Raw genomic sequence first — 26,388 nt, forward strand, 5'->3', positions numbered from 1 at the left:
AAGGTTAAATGAAAGTTTCCAAGGACTTTTTATTAATTTCTCAAAAAATTTAGGTTTTAATATGGGAGTTTTAACGAAAAACCCTGTTCACTTTAACGAAAAACTTCATTTTTACACTAAAAAGTCAATCGTGGTACTATTCACTTTACCCTTTATTTTGTCATATCATTAAAACTCAAAGTTTTCAAGCCTTTTTCATTAGTTTTAAAAATGAAAGGAGCTTGAAAACTTTGAGTTTTAATGATATAGACAAAATAAAGGGTAAAGTGAATAGTACCAGGATTGACATTTTAGTGTAAAAATGTGATTTTTCGTTAAAGTGAACAGTACCGTGGACTTTTCGTTAAATTTCCCTTTTTAATATTGGATTATTCCCTGAGTACTGTAATGCACCGTGTTGGTTTTGGTTTTGGTTGATTGGCATCCACCGCTAGTAAAGTGCAGTAGTTGGTTTTGGTTGGTTGATTGGCATCCCACCGTCAGTGAGTTGACAAGTGATGGCCTTGCACATTTGCGATTGCTCTCCCCTCTCAAACCACCACCACCCAATTCCTCCATTCATCTCTCCTCCTTCTTCTTCTTCTTCTTCTTCTCCCAAACACTCCTCCAAAAAACCAATGCCCAGAGCAGCTTGTTTGCTTCTTCAAAGACGCGCTGAATCTCATCCAACTCCAAATTACTTGAGCAGGAGAAGCCTCGGCCTCTCTGTTGTTGCCATTTTCTTAAATGGGTGTTTGCCCAACCTCCAAAACGCCATTCCTGCTCAGCAATTGGAGCTTCAGAGGTATACTGATTCCGACCAGGGTTTCACCCTCCTCCGCCCATCCTCTTGGTTAAAGGTAAAGCTTCCACCTTATGTACGCATATACATATATATACATATATATTTATGTATATTACACACACATGTACGAATAGAAGTGCATTTTGTTCTGTGGAATGACATTGACAATGGTTACTTATGGATGGTGTCAGGTTGATAAAGCGGGGGCAACTGTTCTGTTTGAAGAGCCAAACAAAGGGAGCAATAATGTTGGCGTTGTCGTCAATCCGGTTCGCCTTACCACTCTTGGTGAGTTCGGCAGTCCTCAATTTGTTGCTGATAAGCTTATACAAGCCGAAAGGCGCAAGGTCAGTATTTTTGCTTCCCTGTAATGTCAAATTATGCTGCCTACTATTGTCTTTTATGTCTGAAGTTGCTGGTGGATGATGTTTGATTCCCACCTTGTACGTATCATTATCTGATTTTAGATTTGAGAAACGAAAAAACAAAACCGATTAAATTGCGTAATTCTGTGTTGATTTGATTAAATGCTAAAACAAAAACTGCATTTTGGAAACCCAAATGAATTAATGCCTGCTATAATATGATTGAACAGAACATACCAGCGATTTTTTTAACTGGGCGTCCGCATTTTGTTGAGGAATGGAGATTATGCCTATGTGACCCTTTGCATTTCGTTCTAGCATCCCTCGAATAGGGTTAGGACAAGAAATGATTCGACTGTGTGAAGGATATCTGTTTAGGGATGCACGTTTGACATGGAATTGTGTCCACTCAGAGTCTGAGGCGCCTAAAGTAGGCTTTTTCATTTCCAGTAAGCACTATTTTTGTCTTTGTTGGCATAAGAACAAGAACAGTGGATATGTTGATTTATACCCCCTTTTTTTTAAACACAAAAAAAAAGTTTCTGTTTTTTTTTATCAAAAGTGGATAAATTCAGGACAGGACGGTAACTGATGGCTGAAGTTTTAATTGTTCCACTCTTAATTTGAACTGCATGATTAAGGTACATGAGCTGTTCGTTGTTTCTTGGGTTGGATACGCCCCCTTGGATCTATAAAGACCAGAAGGATAATTAGAATTTGAGGGTTTGAACATAATGATGGCAGTTTTGATCAAAAATACAAGTTTGGCTGAATGGTCCTGGATTGAACTTACAGTGGCTTCTCTTCTCTCTTTAATTTTATGTTTATATTTATTTTTTGCGTCACATGTTTCTTGTCTTTGAAGTATGGAAACAGTCTGCTTAAGCGCATCTTCTCTGTGTTCATACAGGAAAGTACAAAAGATGTTGTGGTTATTGGATATGCGGAGAGACCAGGCCAGGGTGGCCTTCAAGTATACGAGTTTGAGTATGAAGTCGATAGTACAAGAGGAGGGATGAAGAGGATATTTTCAGCTGCATTTGTGGCCTCAAAGAAGCTCTACCTCGTAAATATTACTTACTCAGACAAACCAGAGAGTCCTCTCGACTCCCATACAAGAACAATGCTAGAACAAGTTCTTCATTCCTTTGATGTAGCACCTTTGACATAATTATCACTGCACTTTGTTCCGCCATGACTGCGTGCTTTACTATTTTTGCCCTTGGCTCAAGTAAATACTTGTCTTGTCAACATACTCTGAAAGAGAGCAAAATGGTATTTTGGAACTACATTGAATGAAAGTAATATGGTACCTTTGTGTCTGATTTCCAAGGCATTGAACAAGGAACCACAAGACGACGGAGATCCGTTGCGAATCTGCGACGTCGCCTTCAACTATCTCAATGTCGTTACCGGATACAACAGCACGGTACAATACGTAGAAATAGAAAAGGTGTGCTTGTTTTTATCACGCATCCTCCCTTCTCGATTCCTCTCACAAATTCAGTAAGTTTTCCCCATCCTCTTTTGGCAAGTCCTCACCCACACAAATAGAACTTGGGGCGCCAAGTAATGGGGCGGTGCTCTGGTGGTCTCTTCGCTTAGAAGTAAAAGGTGTTAAGTTTGAATCTTATGTATGGCGAATTTAATACCAAATTAAGTTGTTCATTGTGTGGCTTAGCCAAACTCCCCCTCTACCTAGTGTAAAAATATCGATGTACTTAGAAGGGAAAGAAAATTAATGGGGCGGTACCTAGGTGTAGTGAATGGATGACTGGTGGTGGAGTGACTCTTAAGTTAAGGGATTTTTGTTCGGTATAACCTTGAATTACTATGTATTCGTGTAAAATATATAGTTCGACTAAAAAAAAAAAATTAAAAAAATAATATAAGGTTGGATCTAGACCCGATATGGTCGAATTGTCTTTAGATCTCATTGGATCGGAATTGGATGATAAATCTTTTAAATGAAAGAAAAATATGGGTCAAGGATTTTTTTTAAATGAATGTGAAGCATGAAATCTGGCGTGTTAATAAATATACTGTGATGCACTCAGCAATTTGTGTGTTGACTTTCTTCAATTCTACATAAAGAATTCCAAAGCACACATCCAAATTTCCAATCCAACCTACCCCGGACATCATTTTTCACAAATAAGCGATTGAGATTTAATAAGATCTAGCTAAATCTCCACCGCTCATTAGTGTGTGTTGATGCTTAAGAGAATAAAGCTCAACGTATTTTTAATTGTTAAATAAGCGAAGTTCAAATCTGGCAACTTCTTTTGAGTTTTGCTGGAACAAGGCATCATCACCTCACCTAAAGTCAGTCTCTGAGTTTTATACGGTTGCTTGGCTTGCTTGGTTGACCCAAACTCACTCTCTCTCTCTCTCTCTCTCTCTCTCTCTCTCTCTCTCTAGCTTGTTAATTTATTCCTTCCTAGTGTGAAAACCCACCTAAAGTCAGTCTCTTAGTTTTATGCATGCTGCTTGGCTTGCTTAGTTGACCCGATCTCTCTCTCTCTCTCTCTCTCTCTCTCTCTCTCTCTCTAGCTTGTTAATTTATTCCTTCCTAGTGTGAAAACCCACCTAAAGTCAGTCTCTGAGTTTTATACATGCTGCTTGGCTTGCTTAGTTGACCCGATATCTCTCTCTCTCTCTCTCTCTCTCTCTCTCTCTCTCTCTCTCTAGCTTGTTAATTTATTCCTTCCTAGCGTGAAAACCGAAAACTGAAAACCCAGTCACATATGAATATTCAGCCATAAAGATAAAAGGGGTTGAAAAGTAAAACCTATTTGCATATATATAAGCAGCTGCTTTGTTAGTTTGATTTTAGAGCTAAATAACCAGCAAGTGCATTATTCTTGAATATACATATCCATGGTGCACAACGAAGTAGATGCGTCACGGATCCAAGAGATGGATTCAGGGGAAAGGCGCCTTAACGAGCTTGGTTACAAGCAAGAACTCAGACGAGAGATGGTCAGTTCACTACCTACCTATAAATTATACATACATACATACATATATATATATATATAATATGCTTTTTTCTGTTGCATATCTAATTATCTCTGATGGAATCTTTCTTATTAACTCGAGCTTCATCAATTGATTGGATTGCAGACTTTGTTCAAAACTCTGGCAATTTCGTTCTCGACAATGACACTTTTCACCGGAATTACTCCCTTGTATGGCTCAAGCCTTTTATATGCGGGTCCTGCAAGCCTTGTGTGGGGATGGGTGGTCGTTTCATTTTTCACCTGCTTTGTCGGAGTTGCCATGGCAGAGATCTGCTCCTCTTTCCCAGTTTGTCCACCTTCGTCACTTTTCCATTTCCAAGTCCTTTTTATATGTATATACACACATTATACGTGCACTCGAGCACTTGTTAGCATATCCTCTTAATTACTGATAATTTTCGTTCCTAGACAACTTACTTCCTCTTTGCTTGGTCGAAACTTGAAACAGACTACAGGTTCTCTTTACTTCTGGGCTGCCCATTTAGCCGGCCCCAAATGGGGTCCACTTGCCTCATGGTGCTGCGCTTGGCTTGAGACGGTAGGCCTCATTGCCGGTATAGGCACTCAGGTACTAATCCTTTAACTTTGAGAGAAGAAATTGGTGAAGTATCGGTTTAATTTTGAGCTACTTAATTTTAACTTGATTTGAAAGGCATATGCAGGATCGCAAACGCTGCAAAGTATCATTTTGTTATCCACTGGGACAAATAAAGATGGAGGATATCTTGCACCGAAATGGCTATTCTTATGCATGTACATTGGACTCACTGTTATATGGGCGTTTCTCAACACGTTTGCGCTAGAAGTAATTGCCTTTATTGACATAATCTCGATATGGTGGCAGGTAAAATCATATTCCGGTTACTTGCGTGCTTCCTTATCATTTTGTTTGGGAAGTTAGCATATATGATAACTGTATTGTATACTGTGATTGATACTATATTAACATCAGAAGGTGCTTGTTCTTCGTATACCTTTATGAATAAAAATGTATGCATAACAAGCAGTCAGAAGATATACACAGATGGAGAACAAAAATATGATATTAATCGTAATACCGAATCCCTTTTTCAATATTAAGTGTATATGCACAGTATGAAGAATCATTTCCAATACGTTTTCTTTCAAATTTGCAGATAAACTTTCGTTTTGTCTGTTGTGAAATTGATCAGTAACATTATCTGATATGAAACATTGGTTTCAAATTTTTGTTGGCAGGTCATTGGAGGGCTGGTTATTGTGATAACACTTCCCCTGGTAGCAATGACGACACAGTCAGCATCATATGTGTTCACAAATTTCGAAGTGGCTTCTGAGCAGACTGGGATATCAAGCAAACCGTATGCTGTGATTCTATCCTTTCTTGTTAGTCAGTATTCATTATATGGATATGATGCTGCAGCACATCTAACCGAAGAAACCAAAGGAGCAGACAAGAACGGTCCTATTGCTATTCTATCTAGCATTGCTATCATATCAGTGTTTGGGTGGGCATACATCTTGGCACTTACTTTCAGCATTCAGGTACGGTATCTAATGGCTAATTTTAGTCTAATCCTTGTCGAGCAACTCACAAATGGACACTGAACTGAGACTCCATATTTTTCACTCAGGATTTTAGCTACCTATATGATCCAACCAACGAGACTGCTGGAACATTTGTGCCAGCTCAAATACTCTACGATGCATTTCATGGGAGGTATCAGAGTTCCACAGGAGCAATCATTTTACTATGCATCATTTGGGCTTCCTTCTTCTTCGGTGGGCTTTCAATTACCACTAGTGCTGCCAGAGTGGTAAATACCCTTGCCTTTTTTCTCCTAAAATGCCATAATTGTTTTGTTCGCTTTCGGAGCGCAGAAGCTTGATATTAGATTTACTAAAGCACTCTGCCGGGCACTGCTAAAGCAATTTTTTACGGTTTAGGCTGTTTACTACCTTGCGCGTTGGTGATTCTTTTATCTCTAGTCTGTTTTTCTGCATTGAGATTTTACATATTCATCCGAAAGCACATGATTACATATAGAATAGTCTTTTATTTGCTGATCATTTGCTCGCAAAGGTTTTGGTGTGGCTCTTCATAGCTTGAATTTGAATGGTTGAGCATGAGGGAAAAGAATAACTTTTTAACAAATATCTTCTGTTTTAATCAGTATGAATAATCTGTGAACATCCGAAAAAGCAATTTTTAGGCTACAAATACTGAATATGTGCTTCTAAATTGTGTGATAAAAAAATGGGAATTAGTCGCTTTTATCTCCATTACGCAGTTAGAATTATACTCTATCCTTAACTGTCTTAAATTGTCTTTCTTTTGGATGGTAGTATTGAACTTTAAGTGGTATTTTCAGGTATATGCTCTATCGCGAGACCAAGGTCTTCCATTTTCGTCTGTATGGCAAAAATTGCACCCGAAACACAAAGTTCCTTCAAATGCAGTGTGGCTCTGTGCAGCGATCTGCATTCTTCTCGGACTTCCAATCTTGAAAGTCAATGTAGTCTTCACTGCCATAACTTCGATATGTACAATTGGATGGGTAGGAGGATATGCAGTTCCAATCTTTGCAAGATTTGTAATGCCTGAGATGAACTTCAACGCTGGACCATTTTACTTGGGGAAAGCTAGAAGGCCAATTTGCTTGGTTGCCTTCCTGTGGATTTGTTATACCTGTTCGGTCTTCCTCCTCCCGACTTTCTACCCAATTACTTGGAATACATTCAATTATGCACCTGTTGCTTTGGGTGTGGGATTGGGTCTAGTAATGCTTTGGTGGATGTTGGATGCAAGGAAATGGTTCAAAGGACCTGTTAGAAACATTGAAACTGAAAACGGAAAGGTATGAACGTTCATTCCGAAGTTCCGAAGTTTGATCATCTTCCGGAAGTAGATTCGAAACTATCCTAGCATTCTGTAGCTTCTTATGTCTCTGTCTTTTTGCACTTCAAATCTAGGATCACTAAGCAATACTCCATTTGATTAGGAGGCATGTAAGTATGTAACTTGAAAGAACAGGAAACCGAGCATTCGTTGTCACTCTAAGCTCGCGGCTTAGTGTGCCTATATTACTAATGGATGGATACATATACATACATATATATATATATATGTATGTATATTGTCATTTAATTCTATAACTTCCAGTGAGAGGATCAATATGGTACATTAAACAATATACCCTACTGATCAAATAAAATTTTAACATAAAATGGATAACATATGATCCATTTAATGTTCCACCTCGTGAAGACTGTCACATTGATGGATAAAGGGTAGGTTGGGTTACTCTCTATATTTGGTAATTGATTTTTAGGTGGACCGTCAACTTTCTTCAAAGACCAAAGAATAAATGGCAGGTATTCTTATGAAGGCGGGAATTTAGTAGGATGTTTTATAACTCACTTGACAAGTTGATGATTTTTGGATAGATATATACAGGAAGCCTTTAAAGGAAGGGATCCCCATTTTTTTTCATAAAAATGGGGATTAGTTGTGGGATCCACACGACATCGAATTTTAACGATCCGAACTGTCTATTTTTCAAGTTTCACCTCATAGATCATCCTTACAAAATATTAGCCAAATCAGAAATATTTAAAACATCTAATTGGGTTCAAAAATATTAACGAATGCTTTGTTATATAAGAAACAATGAAATTTTATCTTAATAGTTAAATAAGCAAATGATTTTGGATTAAATTGTATTTTTGTAAGGATGATCTATGAATTGAGATTTACAAACTAGACGGTTGGGATAATTAAAGTTCGATGTGAAGTGGGCCCCACATCTAGTCCCCATTTTTTGGAAAAAATGGAGATCCCTTTGCATAAAGGGCCTATATATATAAAATGAGGAGCTCTTTGCATAAAGGGCCTATATAAGCTAACAATTTGCATTTTAAGGGGTTTAAGCTATTTTGAAATACAGGGTTTAAGCTAAAACATGAAATGATCATTGGCGGTGGGAAAGCAAACTATACCTGTAAAGGATAAATTAGCTTTAGGTAGTCAACACGTCTCTTGCAAAAGGTTACATTTGCTTTGTGTGCTTGCTTACATACAAAAATGCCGACGTCGACGACATGCAAAAATGCTTTCTTTACTTGACTCACATTTTGTGACATCCCACATCGCCCAGGGGTGTGATCCTTAAATGTATATTCTTATCCCTACCTAGCACGAGACCTTTTGGGAGCTCACTGGTTTCGGGTTTCGTAGGAACTCCGAAGTTAAGCGAGAAGGGGGCTAGAGCAATCCCATGATGGGTGACCCACTGGGAAGTTGCTCGTGAGTTCCCAAAAACAAAACCGTGAGGGAATGGTAAGCCCAAAGCGGACAATATCGTGCTACGGTGGTGGAGCGGGCCCGGAAAAGTGGTCCCACCCGGGCAAGGATGCGACACATTTGCTTTCTGTACTTATTCTATTTCTATTTTCCTCAATGTTTGTGGTTAAATTTAATATTTAGTATCATTTAATTTGTGACATGAATCAATCAAAAATTGAGAGGCTCAATAATATCAATCATCATATTCGGAAGAGCAGGGTTACTTATCTTCTTACCCACCAGAAAATTTTGTATACAATTCAAGATGAGGCATTCGTTTAGGATTCTCATGCTTTTACAAAGTGGGAGAAGGGTAATGAAATGGCTCGTGCCACAATTCTCAACCATATAGAAGATGATTTGATTTCTCTGTATGAGAGATACACAAACTGCAAGGAAGATGATGGATATTCTTAAAGACAACGGTCCCAAATCTCAAACTTATATTCAATTACTTCTTGAGAAGTACAACGGGACACGTATGTCTAAGAATGATATAATGGTGGACCATATTACCAAGATGGAGATTATGGCAAGAGATCTTTTTGATGTTGGTCATCCTATTTCTGATGAAATACAAGTCTCGATACTTTTGAATAATTTATCAAAGTTGTGGGATCATGTAGTAACTGCTTTGACATATGGTCAAAAGGAGTTAACCATAACCACATTATTTGGAATGTTGGCTATAGAGGAAGTTAGAATGAATCAGAGGAAGGAAAATGACAAGATTAATAGAGATGACAATCTTCTACTAGCTAAAAGTTCACAAAGCCACAAAAGAATAACAAAGAGTGTAGATATTCTCACCCGAATATCTTATTCCTCCACCTACCATTTAATAAAAATGTTAATAATATATTTATCCTTTTAAAAGAAGATTTTTAAATCCTTATTTAATTAATTACAAAAAGTTTGTAAAAAAACAAAACATAATTTAAAATAATAAATAAATAATGTTGGGTGGGGTGTGATATTTGTGGTGGAGAGAGGCTGGGTAAGATTTGGGCTACAATCCATAGAAAGGTTGGAGGAAAGAATTAAGTGTGTGCTAGACGGAGGCAAGAAACTTCAATGACGGAAAAAGAGGATGAAAAGTGGTTTGGAATTCGAGGTCTCTACCGAGCAGCGATAAGTGTGAGTGATGGGGTTTGCAGAGATGATGAATGTCCAAGTCTTGATTAATTAATATTTAATTATATTAAGCTATATTACACAAGCCTAATCCACACAACCATAAGGCTCAAGCCTTCAATCTATTACGAAATGGTCCAAATCCTAACTACTAGTATAAAAGACAAAACATATATAAATGCCCTTGGGAAACCTATGTTCCCCGATGCGGGACATGGAGGCTCAAAAGTCCAACATAGAGAGTCAACCACACACCCTCGACTAAAGTGGTAGATGATCATATGACCAAATGATTGCTCTGAAAGGTAATTCATAGGAGTGTGTGACTACAAGTTGGAATCATCCAGATGTTGTAGTCGGCGCATGCGGTATGGGCATCATTGGAGGGATTTTGGGGACGCTTGAAATAAACAATTTGATGTGAATCTATTTGATTGATTGGTCAAAGAAAAGATAGAGGGGCACTAGCAAGGTAACGAAGTTATGACAAATCTTCTTGTATGTAAAATCCATTTATAGGCATTAAGTTCGAATTTGTATAACATCTTGATGCATGGTGTGTAAAGTTGTTGATAACGTGTATCGAGGAAGCCTCTAGATTGGCTTAGGAGAAAGTACTTGATCGAAATTTCAACGCAAGTCAAGGGTGACTTCACTGAAGTCGCCATTAATACTAGGTACGGATGATATTTTCCTAGTAAAGAGTAATGGTGCTGATTTACTTGAAAGATAGTAAAATGGAGTTGCTAGTACAAGCTCCGTCAGTAACAGTGGTCAAAGCGTGCGCATGTATAAACCGAACCACCGACTGAGGAAAGTTTACAAATGCGTGTAAACTACAGTTGGAAAGTCAAGTGTAATCATGATTTGATTCTCAGTAATGATATCCAAATGATATCTAATCTGCATAGCCAACGGGATCTTACATCATCAAGATCAAGTGGGAGATGTTGGAATATGATCATGATGATGTTGGCTTTACTATGTGTGTATTTGATGTGTGAAGGTGCACCATAAGATTGGTGTACTGATATACACTTAAACAAAGGGTGTGAAAAGAAGTATGACTTATCATAAGGGTTATACCTTTTTATAAGTTATGTGTCTTATCATAAAAGAATAAAAATCATTCTGAGAAATCTCAGAACTCTTTAGAAAGGCTCTGATGAAGTCTATAAAAGGAGGATTCATTCCTCTAAACAAATAATTCAACGTGAAACAGATTCTCTTATTCTCTTTGATGTGCTATTTCTCCCGACTCTACTACATACTAATTAATATTTTTACGACATTAGAGTTTGATCCTGTGACGATCGTGCTAAAACCATCAATATGCCCAGAAGTATGAGATCAATCGAGGAATGTTTGGTTTGAGTTTCTGAAGCTCCAAACAATTAATTCAGAAGAAAAAAATGTATACAGTGTTTGGCAGCTATGCAATTTCGCTAATTTCTTTTTTATTCTTAAATTCAAAAGCATTCTACATTTGTTCTTTTTTGGGGTTGTGAAGTCTACATATATTATCTCCTCGATCTCTCATCACATCGAAAAATGTGTTGAAAGAGAAGTTTGATGTAGACAATTGGATCGAATTTTTAGTCCGTCTGGTTGTTGGCATGCAGAGGGAATATTTAATATCATCATTAGAATAGAATATTACTAGATATTGTTGTCCATACGTTGCTGTGCGATTAGAAATTGTATGAAAAATTATTTTAAAAATATATAAAACATTGTGTGATAGAAGATTAATATTATTTACAATGAAAACTTTGGTAAAATTTTTACATCAAAAGATTTGACGATACAACCCACAAACAAAAGACCTTATAAAGTTGTGAAGTCGTTCAGGCATGAAGAAAAAATAACAATTGAGTTTTGGGAAATTCCTCAAATGTCATTCTGCAATATGTATCAAAGAAGCTTGGTATAAGATTAGTAATCATGAGTAGTGTAACAACATAAAATAACTATTATACAGAGTTGAGCATAATTCAAATGTTGTTTGCAAAAACAGAAGAAAAAGAAAACAGACTTACAATAATTCGACGTTCAATGTCGAGGCCCTGCTCAAAGAGCCAAATTTGAATGCAAGCTTTCTGCAATTTTCCAAAAAATACAAATACAAAGAGTAATGAATCTCAAAATTCTTTCTTCTTTTTAATGTTGTTAAAGAATCTTGTGTTTCAACATTCACTAGGCTTTGAAAGTCATGGGTCTTAGAATTGTTTTTGAATGCATGCTTACTTAAAGTGTAATTAGTTTGCATACGTGTTCAAATGTTCTCACATGTTCTTAGTTAGGACAAATTTTTTCCTTCACATTATTCATTAAAGAAAGAGAAAAAGAAGAAGAATTAAAGGGAGGCAAACTGATCACCATTGGGAAAGAAAAGGCATGGCAAGAAGGCTGCGGTAAACCAAGGGCTTTTCAAGAGTTTTTCTAAACTTAGTTTTCTTCTTAATTTTATGGATTCAATAATATTTCCAGTTATATTTCGGAACTAATTTCTTTTCGTTAGGGTTATGATGTAGCCTAACTATGAATTCTTAATTTCTCAGTTTAATTATTTACGAATTTCAGTTCATTGAGTATCATTTTGATGTGCTTATGAGCTTGATTTTAATCTTGGTGACTAGCCACCACTTTGGTTTGAACTGAGTGTATGTAATGCAAGTTAACGCAGATGCCACGTTGTTAATTCTATTCTAGCGTCCTGCAAAGGGTACCATGAATTCCTTGATGTAGATGCCATACACTAGGTTTCATGTGGTCCTTAGTTAGTTCCCAAATTGTAATGAATTCATATGTGTTTAGTAATCTGGATGCCATAGATTGTTAGCACATAGGGGTATATGTAGTAATCTGGATGTCATAGGTACTATATGAATTAGAGGAACTAGACCGTCAAGAAGGGTGATTACTCGTTAATGATTAACTGTTGGAATTGATTTGGATTGGTTATGGTGAATTGGATGCTCTAGTGTCTTTCGCAATGATTTATAATTTGATTTCTTTGTTGTTCTCGTCACTTATTTAAGCTCATTTGATTTTTTATTTACATTTACAATTTCAAAGTTCTTTCTCAATTTGTCAATCGTTCAATTGCAATTCAAGTGCAATTTAAATTAGTTGGATAATTAGAATTACATCAATCTTAGTTGGAACGATCTTGTGCTTTCCTACTATACTATACTACGATTCGTACACTTGCGAGCATTAAAATTTGAAACTTAATTGGGTTAATTTTGGTTAATGTAATTTTGGCAATAACAATGGTTCACTTTCTCTCTCTCCCTCTCCCTCTCGGGCTCTCCCATCCCCATCTCTCGTTAGGTCTCTCCCTTGCTTGGTGTCTCCCTCGATAATTTCTTTAAGGTAATTTCATGTCACTTTGGACATGGGGTCGGTGTAAAAATGAAACCCCGCATCCAGCGCGCAAGTAAAAGTAAAAATAAAACAAAAACAAACTTCTCTTATTCCAATAATCTAAAAAACCTTACACAAGTACAAAAATGAATAGAAAACCATTAAATACCTCTTACAACACAACCTCAACTCATTTACCCTTCGTTAGCTTGTACTGAACTTGCAAGGCCTAAAATGTATAGGGTGAACAAAGCCACAGCTTAGTAGGGACATAAATCTTATCAAGGATAATTGTCAAGACTAAACCGAGTGTCATGCAACAAATAAATCAAATATATCATGTCATCAAACATATATTATATATCATGAATGCAGTTTAGCTTCAATTACCCATCCCGTTAATTTATATAATAAAACAAGCGGACATGCACATCCCATACCATACATTTTACCACTGCAGCGATGGTCCAAATGCTCTATTATACAAACTAGCACTCGTAATCCTATAATCCCAAGTTTCCCTTTTTGTTGGTCTTCTTGTTCTCCTCTTGGTCTCTAGATTCCCCACTACTTCATACCATTCATATAATTTCACTTTTGCCACTCATGCGGGTACCTACGAGAGTCGAACATAACCACACAAAAGATGGTTCAATTTCCATATCCCAATCTCAAATATTCCAATAAAATTCTGCCACTCCAATATGCATATGCATATAATCAACATTAATTATCACAATATCCACACTATCGAAATAACAATAATCATTGTTCTAAAAAATCGTCGCCTAGTGCCGTCTAGGCGCTAGGCTGCTGACTACCGTCCCGATTAATCTCTAGGCATTTGAAAATTAAAAAAGAGTGCCTAGACCTGCTTAGACGTGGGCCTAGACCCGCCCATGTTGTGACTGTCACTTAGACAAAAAATCATTAACTTTTGTTTTGCATTTTTTTTAAAATAAAATATAAGAGATTTGTTAAATATTTGGATGAACACTCATTATATGCTTATTCTCTATGTTTTCAATATGTACTAATATTTTATAATCTATTTGTCACTTTATTTTACAATTTATGTATTCCCATATAATTATGCAATTCTTTTTAGAAAAATACCTAAAAATAGGATATTTTCATAATTTTAAAACAGAAATATGATATTTTCAATATGCACAAGCACGCACATGCCACGCACAAAATGGGACAGAAATAAAAATTTTCCCACAATTTATAATGTAATATATCAATGAGTTAATTCTTTCCGTTTTCTGATTTCTCTCATCTCTCCTCTCTCTCTCTCTCTGTACGATTTCTACACTCTCTTCATCCCAATCCGCATTCAATTTCTTGACAAATTACTAACCCTAACCCTAAGCCCCTTTCAATCTGCAATCTGGGTTTTAACGTGCGAGAGTTGTACTTGAGTTTGATAGCAGATAGCGATCTGCAAAGTTCAAACCCATTTCCAATTTCTGTAAATGCTCTAGAGTCTCTCTCTTTCTCTCTCTCTATCTATATATATATATATATCTTTGTCTGAAGGAAAAAGACAATGGAGTCCACCAAGTCCTACATATCGTCACCAGAGGCCCCACAGAGACGCTTATCGCCGCCGCCGCCCAAATCACCTTTAGCAATTACATTCGTTTTCATATGAGTACGTCTCCCGATTTTCTCATAATTCGCTTCTTTTTCCCCAATTCTTACATTTTCCTAAACCTAAATTTCATCCTAATTTGATCCAATTTTGTAAGTCTGAGCAATCATGTTTCTGTAAGTATTTGAGTATCTAATTGCGGTGGTTGTGGGTGGTTACTCTTGTTGTTTTCTTAGGAATTTAACATTGAGAAGCGGCATGTGGTTAGAGGCTGAGAAGAGAAGATTCAGGTTTGATAATTTTTATTTTTTTTTTTGTCAAAAATAAAAGCATGTGAGTTTTGTTACTCTGTTAACTCACGTTCGGCATGTATACTTGTGTTTATTTTAAGTATTGATTAGATTTAATTTTAAGTATTGTAATCAAACTTGTTAACTACACTTGTTGAGGACATAACAGAACAAATTCAATAATAGTTTAACCAAGTACAAATTATCGGTACTCGGTACCGCATGGTGATTGTCGTGGTTATTATTCTGCTGCATGTTTATTCTTAACTTTTAGTTCTTGTGGGTAGAGAATTATGGGTTTTTATTATAAGTGGTCCTTGAACCAGTTTTATGTTTAGATGTGCCTAATCTGTAGTTTAATGAACTTTCTAGACTTGTACCGGTTCTTTATGAGCTTATATAAGTTTCATAATGTTGCATGTTATTGATTTCAGTTCAATAGAAGAAGCATATGGTGTTATAAGAATGCAATATTTACCTTAATAATCTCAATAGTAATAAGGATATGACTTCTGAGTTTGGGGTGCTGCAAATGACTAAAGCTTATAGTTTTCTACTTGTTCCTTATCTCTATGTCATTTGTGATGGACCAACCTTATCCATTTTTAGGAGTAAAGACCTCCTGACAATCATCAAAGATCAACGGTCAAGACTTGGTTAGTTTCTTATAAGTTAGAGTCAATGTTAGTCAAAGAATATGTTGGAGTTTGTTAACTTTGTTTAGCTGAGTTGTCTTCTAGTTAATCCATGTGTATCTGAGTTTTTAATTAGCTTTGTAACCATTATTCTCACGTAATGTAAAAATGATCTATCTCACACGTTTTAACTGGTTGAGTTTGATATCAATAACTCGATCATCTCCCACTAAAGGACTGCTTCATGGTTCGAATGAAGCATGTCATCTGAGAGAGATTGTTTTAACTAGGGAACCCGAAGCCACCTATGCACAGGAGCGTGCACGTATTCAGAAGGTAAGGGTTGCGTATATGTAAAGTGGGATTAAGACTTAGTTGAGTTTATAATGCTTTTTATGTTTACTACTTTCTGGGGGACTGATGATTTCTGAATTGTATGAATGTTTAAGCCCTCTTCTCCTCCTCTTTGTTGCGGCACAAGGGTTTGTTGTGAGTTTTGGGGGTTATGGATGGTGTAGAATGATGTGTTTAGGATATGGATGGATGTAGGGGACGGCAAGGCTTATTTCTGGGCAGAAAATATGAAGAATGGTGAAGTATGGATGTGTTAGAGAGAGGGGATGAATTTCTGGCGTGCATGGTGAATGAATGGATCCTTTGTGGCTGCAACAAGGATGTTTATTTATAGGTGGCTGAATGATTAAAGAGGGAATATGAATGGAATGACAGCTAGGTTGGTTGGTGGCTGCAATAATGAAGGGGGAAAGCTGGAATATGTATGAATGTTGCGGCACAAAAGGGAAGTGGCTGGAATTGGTATGAATGCACGGCAAAGGATAGATTTAAGAGAGAATATGGCTGATTGTTTTTGGAAGAATGATATTGAAATGGGAAAGCATGTGGCTGCCAACTAGGGTGAATGATTGAAATGGGAAAGCATGTGGCTGAATGATTAAAGAGTGAATGGAAGTGTCGGCTAGGGAGAGAATGTGGCTGATTGTTTATGGGAGAATATGTATGATGGTGGCTGAAATAATGAAGGGAGTGAATGGAAAAACAGCTAGGGAGTGAATGATTAAAGGGTGAATGGAAGAATGTGCTGCAATGATGAAGAGGGAAAGCTGGAAATGGAAGGGGAATGCACGGCACAAAGGAAGAGCATGTGGCTGATGAATGAATAATGTCATGGTGGCTGAAATAATGGGAGTTAATGAATGTGACAGCTAGGGAATATGGAAGTGTGCAGCTGCAATATGAAAAGAATGACTAAATAATGCATGTAGGGTGCGGCTAAGGTTGGAAATGTGTGAAAGATGGCTGGAATTAGGAAAGGTTTAAATGTTCTAAAACTAAAGGAAACAAGGATCCCTTGCACGGCAAGGGATGATGATAAAGGGAAAGTTTGACATGGTGCACGGCAAGGAAGAGGAAAGGTCAAGGGACCTTTGTTTTGTGTCCTAGAATGCATATGAAGTCTTCAAAGTGTTTGGGACATAAGGTCAATTAGAATTTAGGAAATGTCACACTAAGATAGGAAACCCTGGGCTTAACTTTCCTACTTCAAGTAGGAAACCTTCTTTGACTAGGATTCCTCATTTGATTAGGAATCCTCTTGTGATTAGGAATCCTCTTCAATTTCGTCTATTCCTTTTGCTCCAAACATAAGCTATCCATTCCAAGTCCAATTTTGCTCCAAAATGCACCTTTTTGCTTCTTTAGCCATATGAACCTAAAAACACACGAAACTGGCATAAAAAACTAAAATAACTAAGGAAACACAACGTAAATGCACGAGAACAAGCCAATTAAGTCGCATAAATATGTTCCTATCAAATTCCCCCACACTTAGCTTTCGCTAGTCCTCGAGCAAAACAAATAAACTAAACAAAACGAAACAAAACAAAACAAACAAAAGACAATCTAAACCTTCCAACATTGCCTCAGGGATTTCCAATGCACATGACATGTTAAAAATTCATTATCTCCACAGATTTTAGTCATCGTCACACTTAAGTGAAGGAAAAATTTTGTCCTAACTAAGAACATGTAAGAACATTTGAATACATATGCAAACTAATAACACTTTAAAGTAGGCATGCATTCAAAAACAATTCATAAAACCCATGACTTTCAAAGCCTAGTATATGGTGAACCATAAGACTTTTTAACAATATTAAAGAGAATAAGAATTTAGAGATTCTTTACCCTTGAAGCTCATCCTTGATTGCACAAGGGATTCACCCAAGTGGAGGGCCTTCAAGTCACCTCCTTGCTCCTTGGATCTTCCTTGTGATTTCCTCCCTTTTAGTGCTCATTTTCTTCTTTGAGGATTTGAGGATTTGTTCTCCAAAACACCAAAGGTTTGGTGTCTCTAAGTCTCCACACCAAAGATGTAGTGTGAAGATGAAATGGATGACTTAGGGAAGAAAAGATTGCTAGATGTTCCTCCCCTAAGTGGCCAGCCTCTATGTAGAAAATGAGAGAAAATGTTTCACCCAAATTCAATTAGAAAACCCTAATTTGAAACAAAGCTATAATGTTGATTTTATACTTCATTTCATGTGAGTGGCAAACTTGTAATTAATACAAGTTTGCTACCCCTCACCCTTATGGCCGGCCTCTATGTTGTTAGTGGGCTTAATTGCCCATTTTGTTTTAGTTGTCATACAACTTAAACATAATGGGCCTTGTGGACCAAAACGTTTTTGCGCCCCGAAGTCCAAAACTAACTTAAACGCCCAATACGAACGTTTCGTATAATTAATTAACTATTTAATTAATCTTGACCATTCTTCAATTAAACCATTTAATTGCTTATCCATTTCATATAATTTCTTCACTTATATCCTTACTCGGTGTACGATCCATTAGGTTCCAATTAGCGAGGTAGTGGGCGATGTTACTCTTAACGATCGATTGTGAATTGAAACCACATTTCAATTCTCCCTTAAAATTAGTGTTTGCTAATCTTTAGGGCTTCCACAAACCATGGGTAACGCCTAGCAGCATGTCATGGTTACCCAAGTTAAGTAGAAGTGGTTGGAGAACCTATCCAGTTACAACTACAATGCAATACGGTCATTCTCTAATACAATACTCTTAATCATATTATTTAAGTGATAGTTTGTTTCATGTCTACTATCCAATGTGATACTTCTCTATATGATTCAATTGAATAAGATTTGGAACAAGCTTCCTAAGTCATATTCATATGCTTTGGCCAAATACTCTCGAATCATATCTTAGAGTATTCTCCTTCCACCATGTAAGGTTAGAGATCCCTTGTTGTGCATTCATATGCCTACATGACTAGATAGCTTGACCCCAACAATGCCGTGGACACTCCAATGGAATGCCGTTGACATAATCAAAGATCAAGGACCTAACCATTAGACATCAATGATGCCTCAGGTCAAAGGACTACTTTGCATATTGCAACTATTGAGTTCTCACATGACATGTATGTTCGAACTCTCGTTTGATCGTTGTTCAGTGTACTCGATTACTCTTTCGAGCACCTATGTGTTTGCCTTAGTGTCCAACACCTAATGATTTGAGACTAGTTCATACTCACGCTTGAGTCGACATAACACATACTAACCTTAGTGGATTGTCAATGCCCAATTGGCAATCCAATGCCCAATTGGCAATCCTATGCCTAGGAACGTTTTAGGAATGAACATAAGAGAAAGGTCTTGTTAATTTAACTAACTTAAATCACTTGTCTCTTAGATCAAATACATTCCTTGGATTCCCTTATTGCTTAAACACAAGATACAATAAATAGTGATTAACAATAAGCTTTGCCCTTCATTAAACATATAAAAGTTTAATACATTAAGTATTCCAAAAAGCTATTACATCAAATGAGTGGCTTTGTGGGCATACTTCCAACAATCTCCCACTTGCACTCAAAGCCATCTTCCCATGTATCTAATACCCATCTTTTCCATATGATGGTCAAGCTGGATTTGAGACATTGGCGTTGTTAGTGGATCTGCTACGTTATCGGCTGAAGCAACTTTGAGGATGTTGACTTTCCCCTTGGTAGCATATCATATAATTAAAGCGCCTATCAAAATGCTTGTTCTTTTGATGTGCCCTGGGTTCCTTGGCTTGAGATATCGCCCCATTATCATCACAGTACAAAGTTACTGGTGATGTAATGGTTGGAACCACTCCAAGTTCAGTGATGAACTTCTTCATCCAGAACGCTTATTTGCCGGCTTCAGCTGCAGCGACATATTCAGCCTCTGTCGTGGAATCAGCAATTACACTTTGTTTCTTGCTTTTCCAGCTGACAGCCCCACCATTCAGAGTGAATACATATCCGGAGTTGGAACTTCTATCATCGACGTCAGATTAGAAATCTGCGTCTGTATAGCCTTCCACTCGCAACTCTGTCGCTCCTCCATAAACGAGGAACATGTCCTTAGTTCTTCTTAAGTACTTAAGGACTGTCTTGACAGCTGCCCAGTGTTCTGATCCTAGGTTAGATTGATATCGACTAGTAATGCTCACAGCATATGCGATATCAGGCCTTGTGCATATCATGGCATACATAAGACTTCCTATGGCGAAAGCATAAAGAATCATATTCATATGCCGTATCTCTTCAGGAGTCTTAGGTCTCATGGACTTAGAAAGATGAATTCCATGTCCTACAAGAAGAATACCTTTCTTAAATTGTTCCATTTGGAACCTACTTAGCACCTTATCTATGTACATAGATTGGGATAATCCAATTAATTTTCTGGATCTATCACGATAGAGCTTTATCCCAAGTACATAAGATGCATCTCCTAAATCTTTCATGTGGAAGGTTTTGGACAACCACACTTTTACAGAAGAAAGTATTGCAGTTTCATTCCCGAATAGTAATATGTTATCTACATATAACACTAGGAATACAACTGCTTCCCCAACGACCTTTTGATAAACACAATTGTCGTCTTCGTTTTGAGTAAAACCAAACGATTTGATTTCAGTATCAAAACGAATGTTCCAGCTCCTGGAGGCTTGCTTAAGTCCATAAATGGACCTCTGAAGTTTGCATACCTTAGTTTTTTCAGACTTGGACACGAAACCTTCGGGTTGAGCCATATAAAGCTCTTCCTCTAGGTAGCCATTCAGAAAGGCTGTCTTCACGTCCATTTGCCATATTTCATAATCATGGTACGCAGCTATAGCAAGCAAAATCCGAATAAACTTAATCATGGCTACAGGAGAGAAAGTTTCTTCATAGTCAATCCCTTCTCGTTGCCTGTAACCCTTGGCTACTAGTCTAGCCTTATAAGTCTCCACGTTCCCATCAACGCCTATCTTCCTCTTGAATACCTATTTATTTCCAACAGGTACTATACCTTCTGGAGGGTCTACAAGAGTCCAGACCTGATTTTGATGCATGGAATCCATCTCGGATTTCATGGCCTCATGCCATCTCTTTGAATCAATGTCGGACATTGCTTCATTGTAGTCTCTAGGGTCCTCCTTTGTGTCATTGTCACCTAGAAGGTGCAATTCCGCAAAGTCATTGTCTAAGCCATACCTCCTAGGTGGCTTACTACCCCGTTTAGATCTACGTGGAGTTAGGGGTTCAGGAACAGGGTTGTCAACTTGTCGAGTGCTTGTTTGTGGTTCATCATTAATCTCATTAATTTCCTTTAATTCTATCTTGCTAGTTCCTTTAAGAACTAATTCATCCTCCATGAATATAGCAGTTCTGGCGACAAAGACTTTCTGGTCGTCAGGGTGATAGAATTCGTATCCATAGGTTTGTTTAGGATACCCCACAAAATAGCATTTAACGGATCTCGCTTCAAGCTTTCCAGCATCTTGTTTCTTAACGTATGCTGGACAACCCCAAATCTTAAGATGTTTAAGACTTGGCTTCTTTCCATACCATATCTCATATGGTGTTTGTGGAACAGATTTAGAAGGCACTGCATTTAGCAAATAAGCTGCTGTGTGTAGTGCATATCCCCAGAATGATATTGGTAGATCAGCGGAACTTATCATAGAACGAACCATGTTCATCAAGGTTCGGTTTCTCCTCTCAGAAACTCCGTTATGTTGAGGAGTTCCTGGTGGAGTCCACTGATAGGAGCATATTCATGCGACTTAAATGGCTTGTTCTCGTGCATTTACGTTATGTTTCTTTAGTTATTTTAGTTCTTTATGCTTCTTTTGTGTGTTTTCAGGATTATAAGACGTGTTTGACGAAAGGATGCATTGTGGAGTGTTTTGGGGCCTTTTTGGAGCACTATGGGGCTAAGGGTGGATAGCTTATTCTTGGAGCCCAAGTGATGGATGAAATGGAAGGCCTTGTATGCACTTGAGGACACAAAATAATGGTCCTAACCCAATTACAATCACATTGCCATGGGCTTAACACAAACACCATTCCTTGCCATGCAAGGGGGAGCAATTTGGGTCCATTTCATGCACTTAAACCCTAGCCCAATTACACACCATTGCAGCCACCATTCATCCTAGTTGTCAATCACATACTTTCCCGTTGTTTAATTCATCCACATGCATCTTTAACCAACAAACAAATCAGCCACAATGCACCAACACATCCCTTGCCGTGACCTTCCTAGCCATTTCCAGCTTTTCCCTTTACAATTCACATGCATTCCATACTTTTCTTAGCTGTTTTTCCATCATTATTTCAGCCACCATTCACCCTTTATTTCACATGCATTCACACACACTTCATTTCCAAACAACAATCATTTCAAATGCCATGCATTCACATGCATTTACACCACCAAAAACCCCTTTGCCGTGGGCTCTCAATGCCTTTCCAGTTTTCCCTTTTATTTTCCAGCTTTCATTCTTCATCATTACAAGCACATTCACATGCATTTCCCACCTAACATTTCCCCCTTTAATGCACATGAATGCCCTTCATAAATCAGCTATATTCACACACCTTTTCTTTTAACCATGCCGTGCAAATCACCACACATTTCCAGCTTTCCAAATCAGCCACCTTCACATGCATTCACTCATAATCATTCACTCACCTTGCAGCCACATTTCCACCCACCTCCTAGCTGTCATGTTCCCTCCATTCCTCCTATAAATACCTTTGCATTCATTCATTCATTCATTCATTCCTCATTTTCATACACAAACACACCACAAACACACCATTTCCCAAACCTTTGCCGTGCATATCCTTCCATTTCTGTGCAGTTTTTCTCCTCCATTGCAGCCACTATCCAACCACTTCCCATCCCTCCAAAACACTTCATACCATCACACAACCTATTTTTAAACCTTGTGCTACAACAACGAGGAAGAGAAGAGTGCCTAAACGTTCATACAATTCAAGTTTGAGTTGTTGGAATGTTTAGGTGTTTCTTTGATTTCAAAGTTTCATTTTAATTCTCTTTGTTTTGTATGTATGGAAGAGAAGAGTGCTTAAACGTTCATACAATTCAAGTTTTGAGTTGTTGGAATGTTTAGGTGTTTCTTTGATTTCAAAGTTATGAGGAACTAAACCCCCTTTAGGTAGGGGGTGATTCGAAACTATGTTTATATTTGCAATATGAATTGATTAACTTTCGTTGGAATTTCATAAGTTGTGGATTCAATTTGTTTAACCGTTTGATTGATAGCTTATTTATGAATGTTTATTAAGAATGCGCGCTTAATTTTCATGCATAAATATGACGCTAGAATATAAGGAAATTTCACCTAATCGTTATGAACTTATATTCACAAGTAGTGGAGGTTGCTTCCAAACAATCGCGTTAAATGAATTCTTGGCACGAGTTTCATGCTCATCATAGTAACGAATGCCTCGTCAACACTTATAGTTTTCATAATGCTTAATGATCTTTGATTGTATCTTTATTGTGCTGTTCACGTAAAGGACTTTTGGAGAATGTTGTGAATTGCGTTGCGCAAACTCATCCAATTCATTAACTTAAGGAAAATTTGACGGTTAATTTAAGCGGACCTAATTAATCCGGAGTTTTGAGTTTCATAATTTATCGAAAAACCAACTGAGAATCAATCTTGTATGCAAGTATAACATATGTGGAGAAGAACCCCTTAGCTAGCCTTCATTCCATTCATTCCATCACAATTTCATATTTACATTCCGCTCAGTTTATTAACTTGTTTTGTTATTTCAATTTTCTTCAAATCAAAACTTCCCCCCCCTTTACTTTCTTGTTCTTTAGTGCTTAGAATCTGTTTAGTTTGTGTTTTAAAGTATTTTGAATCAAGCCATAATCTTAAATTCGTCCAAAATTAGTTTTGAGTCTTTTGGTTTGTCTTAATGTTTTAAATTTTAGTTTTGCATTCTTTGAGTCTAGTTTAGTGTTTTATCTTGTTTTTACGTTTTTGAGTCAGTTTCCAAGGTATTAGCAATCCCTCTTAATCCCCGGTCCAGAACGATCCCTACTTATACTTATACTACAATTGACAAAAAGAGGGTTTAATTTGTGTGCGTATAAATCTCGCATCATCCACTGTGATACAATTCCACTCTTTGAGATAATCTAGGAACTCGTTACTCAGATATTCACCCCCTTGATCCGATCTTAGGGTTTTTATCTGTTTCCCAGTTTGCTTCTCAACTTCATTCTTGAATTCTTTGAACCTTTCAAAGGATTCTGACTTGCACTTCATAAGATACAAATAGCCAAACCGAGAGTGATCGTCGGTGAATGTGATATAGTAGGAGAAACCTCCTCTCGACGTAGTAGACATAGGTCCACATACGTCAGTGTGGATTAACCCTAGAATTTCAGTGGCACGCTCTCCTTTCCCAATAAATGGAGATTTGGTCATCTTCCCCAGTAGACAAGGTTCACAAGTTCCCATGAGGTCATTACCTAATGGGCTAAGATATCCATCTTTCGACATCTTGCGAATCTTATCCTGGTTTACATGTCCAAGTTTAAGATGCCAAAGTCTAACTTGGTTAACTTCTTCTCTAGCCCTTTTGGGTTTTGAGGTATTCCCGCTTTCAATACAGTGCATCCCACTATTCGTCTCTAGGTGAAAAAGTCCCTCTATCATATTACCATGAGAGATAATACGACCGTTCAAGTATAAAGTGCAACTCATTTTGTCAAACAATATTGAGTGCCCATCTCGTAAAAGTTTAGAGATAGAAATCAAATTCTTTATACATGAAGGAAAATATAAACAATTTTTAAGTTCCAGGACTTCCCCAGAGGGTAGGTTAAGCATGTAGGTGCCTATTGCTTTTGCAGAGATTTTAGCGCTGTTCCCAACTCGCACAACTATCTCCCCATTGCGTAGTGTCTTGCTCACTGCTAGTCCCTGCATCGTATTACAGATATGTTGACTAGCGCCTGAATCAAATATCCAGGAATTGGAGCTCACTGTAAAAGCACTTTCTATGACCGAAATAGTCTCTTCAAAAGTTCGTGTCATAAGACTCGCAATGCGCACCCTGTATTTCTTCTTCCAACGTTCATCCCTTCCACAATGAAAGCATGTTCCTTTGGATTTCTTTGCCTTCTTCTTATGTAACCTTTTCCTTGTTTTTGCATTCTCACTCCCACTGTCCTTTTTGAAACATTTTTCAAATTTACAGCACATGTCAATCATCTCGTTAAAAGTATGATCGAATCTATTCACTTTATAGTTTACAATAAACTTAGTGAAATCATCCGAGAGATATGCAAGGAAAAAGTCTTGGACCATTTTGTCAAGTATAATGGTGGGTAGTATTTTAGGCATGTCGTTAACTACATAACATAACAGAAATCGTATTAGATTGTTGATTAACTAATTGATTGGGTCTTGAATCAAATAGTACCACCCATTATTTTTGGCAAACTCCACATCCTTCAATGGAATTCGAGAGTTATATTGAACTCTTAGTGGGGCATGGGAGACTCACCATTACCAAGCCCACCTCAGAATTATATCATGTTGGTTAGCAAAAATAATGATGAGAGAATAACACTTTAGTCATTTACAACTTTTGTAATTACCCATCTAGTTTGGTCTCTAGATAATGAATGCCTCAGAATTATATCATGTTGGCACCATTGCACTTAGTTAAGTTATTCCCACCATGCTTAGTTTATGTAGAGGTTCAAGCACAACTTCAGAATTATATCATGTTGGTCATACTCGTTGTCTACACTCACCTCATCATATGTTTGTGGACTCCTCCTGGATGCAAGCCCATACTTTGTACTTCCCCATTATAGGGTGAAGCCGGTGCATGAGTCACAAACGATTGGAGCCCACCACGGTGGAAGGCCTACGAAGAAATGTTCAAAACATCTCTCATTTATCAACTTAATATTCGTTTGTTGAGGGAGTAGTTTTGGGCTACATCAAAAACATTTTAATCATATTAAAAGAACATGGCCCTATCATAACTATTGGTCCAAGTTAATATGATTTAGTAGCATATAATACTCCTACTGTTTCGTTGAAACAAGCGAGACTATATGGAACTACTAACGAACGCATTGCATCCTCATATGGACTATATAGTCATATTAGGTTTTAGGATGATTATGAACCGTTTGATTTGATCCAACACGAGCCTTGTGTTGGACCTTGGGTTTAAGGTAGATAGTTGATTTTAGTTACGCGTTTAATCCAATTAAACCGTTATTTCCTATTGGGCGTTGGACCCAACTATTCCAATTTGCATACATATAAATAAAGAGGAATACATGAAATAATAAGAAGGGCTTATGCACTTTTACAACACAAATAATGGGCTTCTGCCCTTTACAACAAATTGAAGGACTTATGCCCAATACAACAACTTGAATTAATTAAATTACATTCAAATCTACATTACTTAAAAAAAAAAAAACCCAAGCATTCATAATGTAAATCGGCCAATCAC

At 37.3% G+C, this 26,388-nt stretch overlaps 2 protein-coding genes and 1 long non-coding RNA gene across 3 annotated transcripts; all 3 read left to right on the plus strand.

The window, feature by feature from the left end:
- Positions 1–415: 415 nt before the first annotated feature.
- On the plus strand, positions 416–2,474 carry LOC103939990 (psbP domain-containing protein 2, chloroplastic). Its single transcript, XM_048579437.1, has 3 exons — positions 416–839; positions 976–1,131; positions 2,060–2,474. The coding sequence occupies exons 1-3, from the start codon at positions 498–500 to the stop codon at positions 2,318–2,320; spliced, it is 759 nt and encodes a 252-aa protein (XP_048435394.1). The 5' UTR covers positions 416–497; the 3' UTR covers positions 2,321–2,474.
- Positions 2,475–3,830: 1,356 nt separating this feature from the next.
- On the plus strand, positions 3,831–7,307 carry LOC103939991 (amino-acid permease BAT1 homolog). Its single transcript, XM_048579436.1, has 7 exons — positions 3,831–4,131; positions 4,276–4,458; positions 4,621–4,740; positions 4,825–5,016; positions 5,391–5,696; positions 5,786–5,968; positions 6,524–7,307. The coding sequence occupies exons 1-7, from the start codon at positions 4,030–4,032 to the stop codon at positions 7,013–7,015; spliced, it is 1,578 nt and encodes a 525-aa protein (XP_048435393.1). The 5' UTR covers positions 3,831–4,029; the 3' UTR covers positions 7,016–7,307.
- A 6,933-nt stretch (positions 7,308–14,240) lies between these two features.
- LOC103939992 lies at positions 14,241–16,065 on the plus strand. The gene is made up of 3 exons (XR_666242.3): positions 14,241–14,656; positions 14,833–14,886; positions 15,496–16,065. It is a non-coding gene; the product is annotated as an uncharacterized LOC103939992 (long non-coding RNA).
- Positions 16,066–26,388: the final 10,323 nt, after the last annotated feature.

The sequence above is a fragment of a genome, unplaced genomic scaffold, assembly GCF_019419815.1.
Source record: "Pyrus x bretschneideri cultivar Hongxiangsu unplaced genomic scaffold, Pyrus_bretschneideri_v1 Contig134, whole genome shotgun sequence".
Classification (NCBI taxonomy): Eukaryota; Viridiplantae; Streptophyta; class Magnoliopsida; order Rosales; family Rosaceae; genus Pyrus; species Pyrus x bretschneideri.

What these genes read in the sequence shown, in the direction of transcription:
- LOC103939990 (XM_048579437.1), top strand. Translation starts at nt 498, where the DNA reads ATGGCCTTGCACATTTGCGATTGCTCTCCCCTCTCAAACCACCACCAC. An exon ending in GCCCATCCTCTTGGTTAAAG is followed by an intron (nt 840 to 975) that starts GTAAAGCTTCCA and finishes GGATGGTGTCAG; the next exon opens with GTTGATAAAGCGGGGGCAAC. An exon ending in TACAAGCCGAAAGGCGCAAG is followed by an intron (nt 1,132 to 2,059) that starts GTCAGTATTTTT and finishes GTGTTCATACAG; the next exon opens with GAAAGTACAAAAGATGTTGT.
- LOC103939991 (XM_048579436.1), top strand. Translation starts at nt 4,030, where the DNA reads ATGGTGCACAACGAAGTAGATGCGTCACGGATCCAAGAGATGGATTCA. An exon ending in AAGAACTCAGACGAGAGATG is followed by an intron (nt 4,132 to 4,275) that starts GTCAGTTCACTA and finishes ATTGGATTGCAG; the next exon opens with ACTTTGTTCAAAACTCTGGC. An exon ending in AGATCTGCTCCTCTTTCCCA is followed by an intron (nt 4,459 to 4,620) that starts GTTTGTCCACCT and finishes AACTTGAAACAG; the next exon opens with ACTACAGGTTCTCTTTACTT.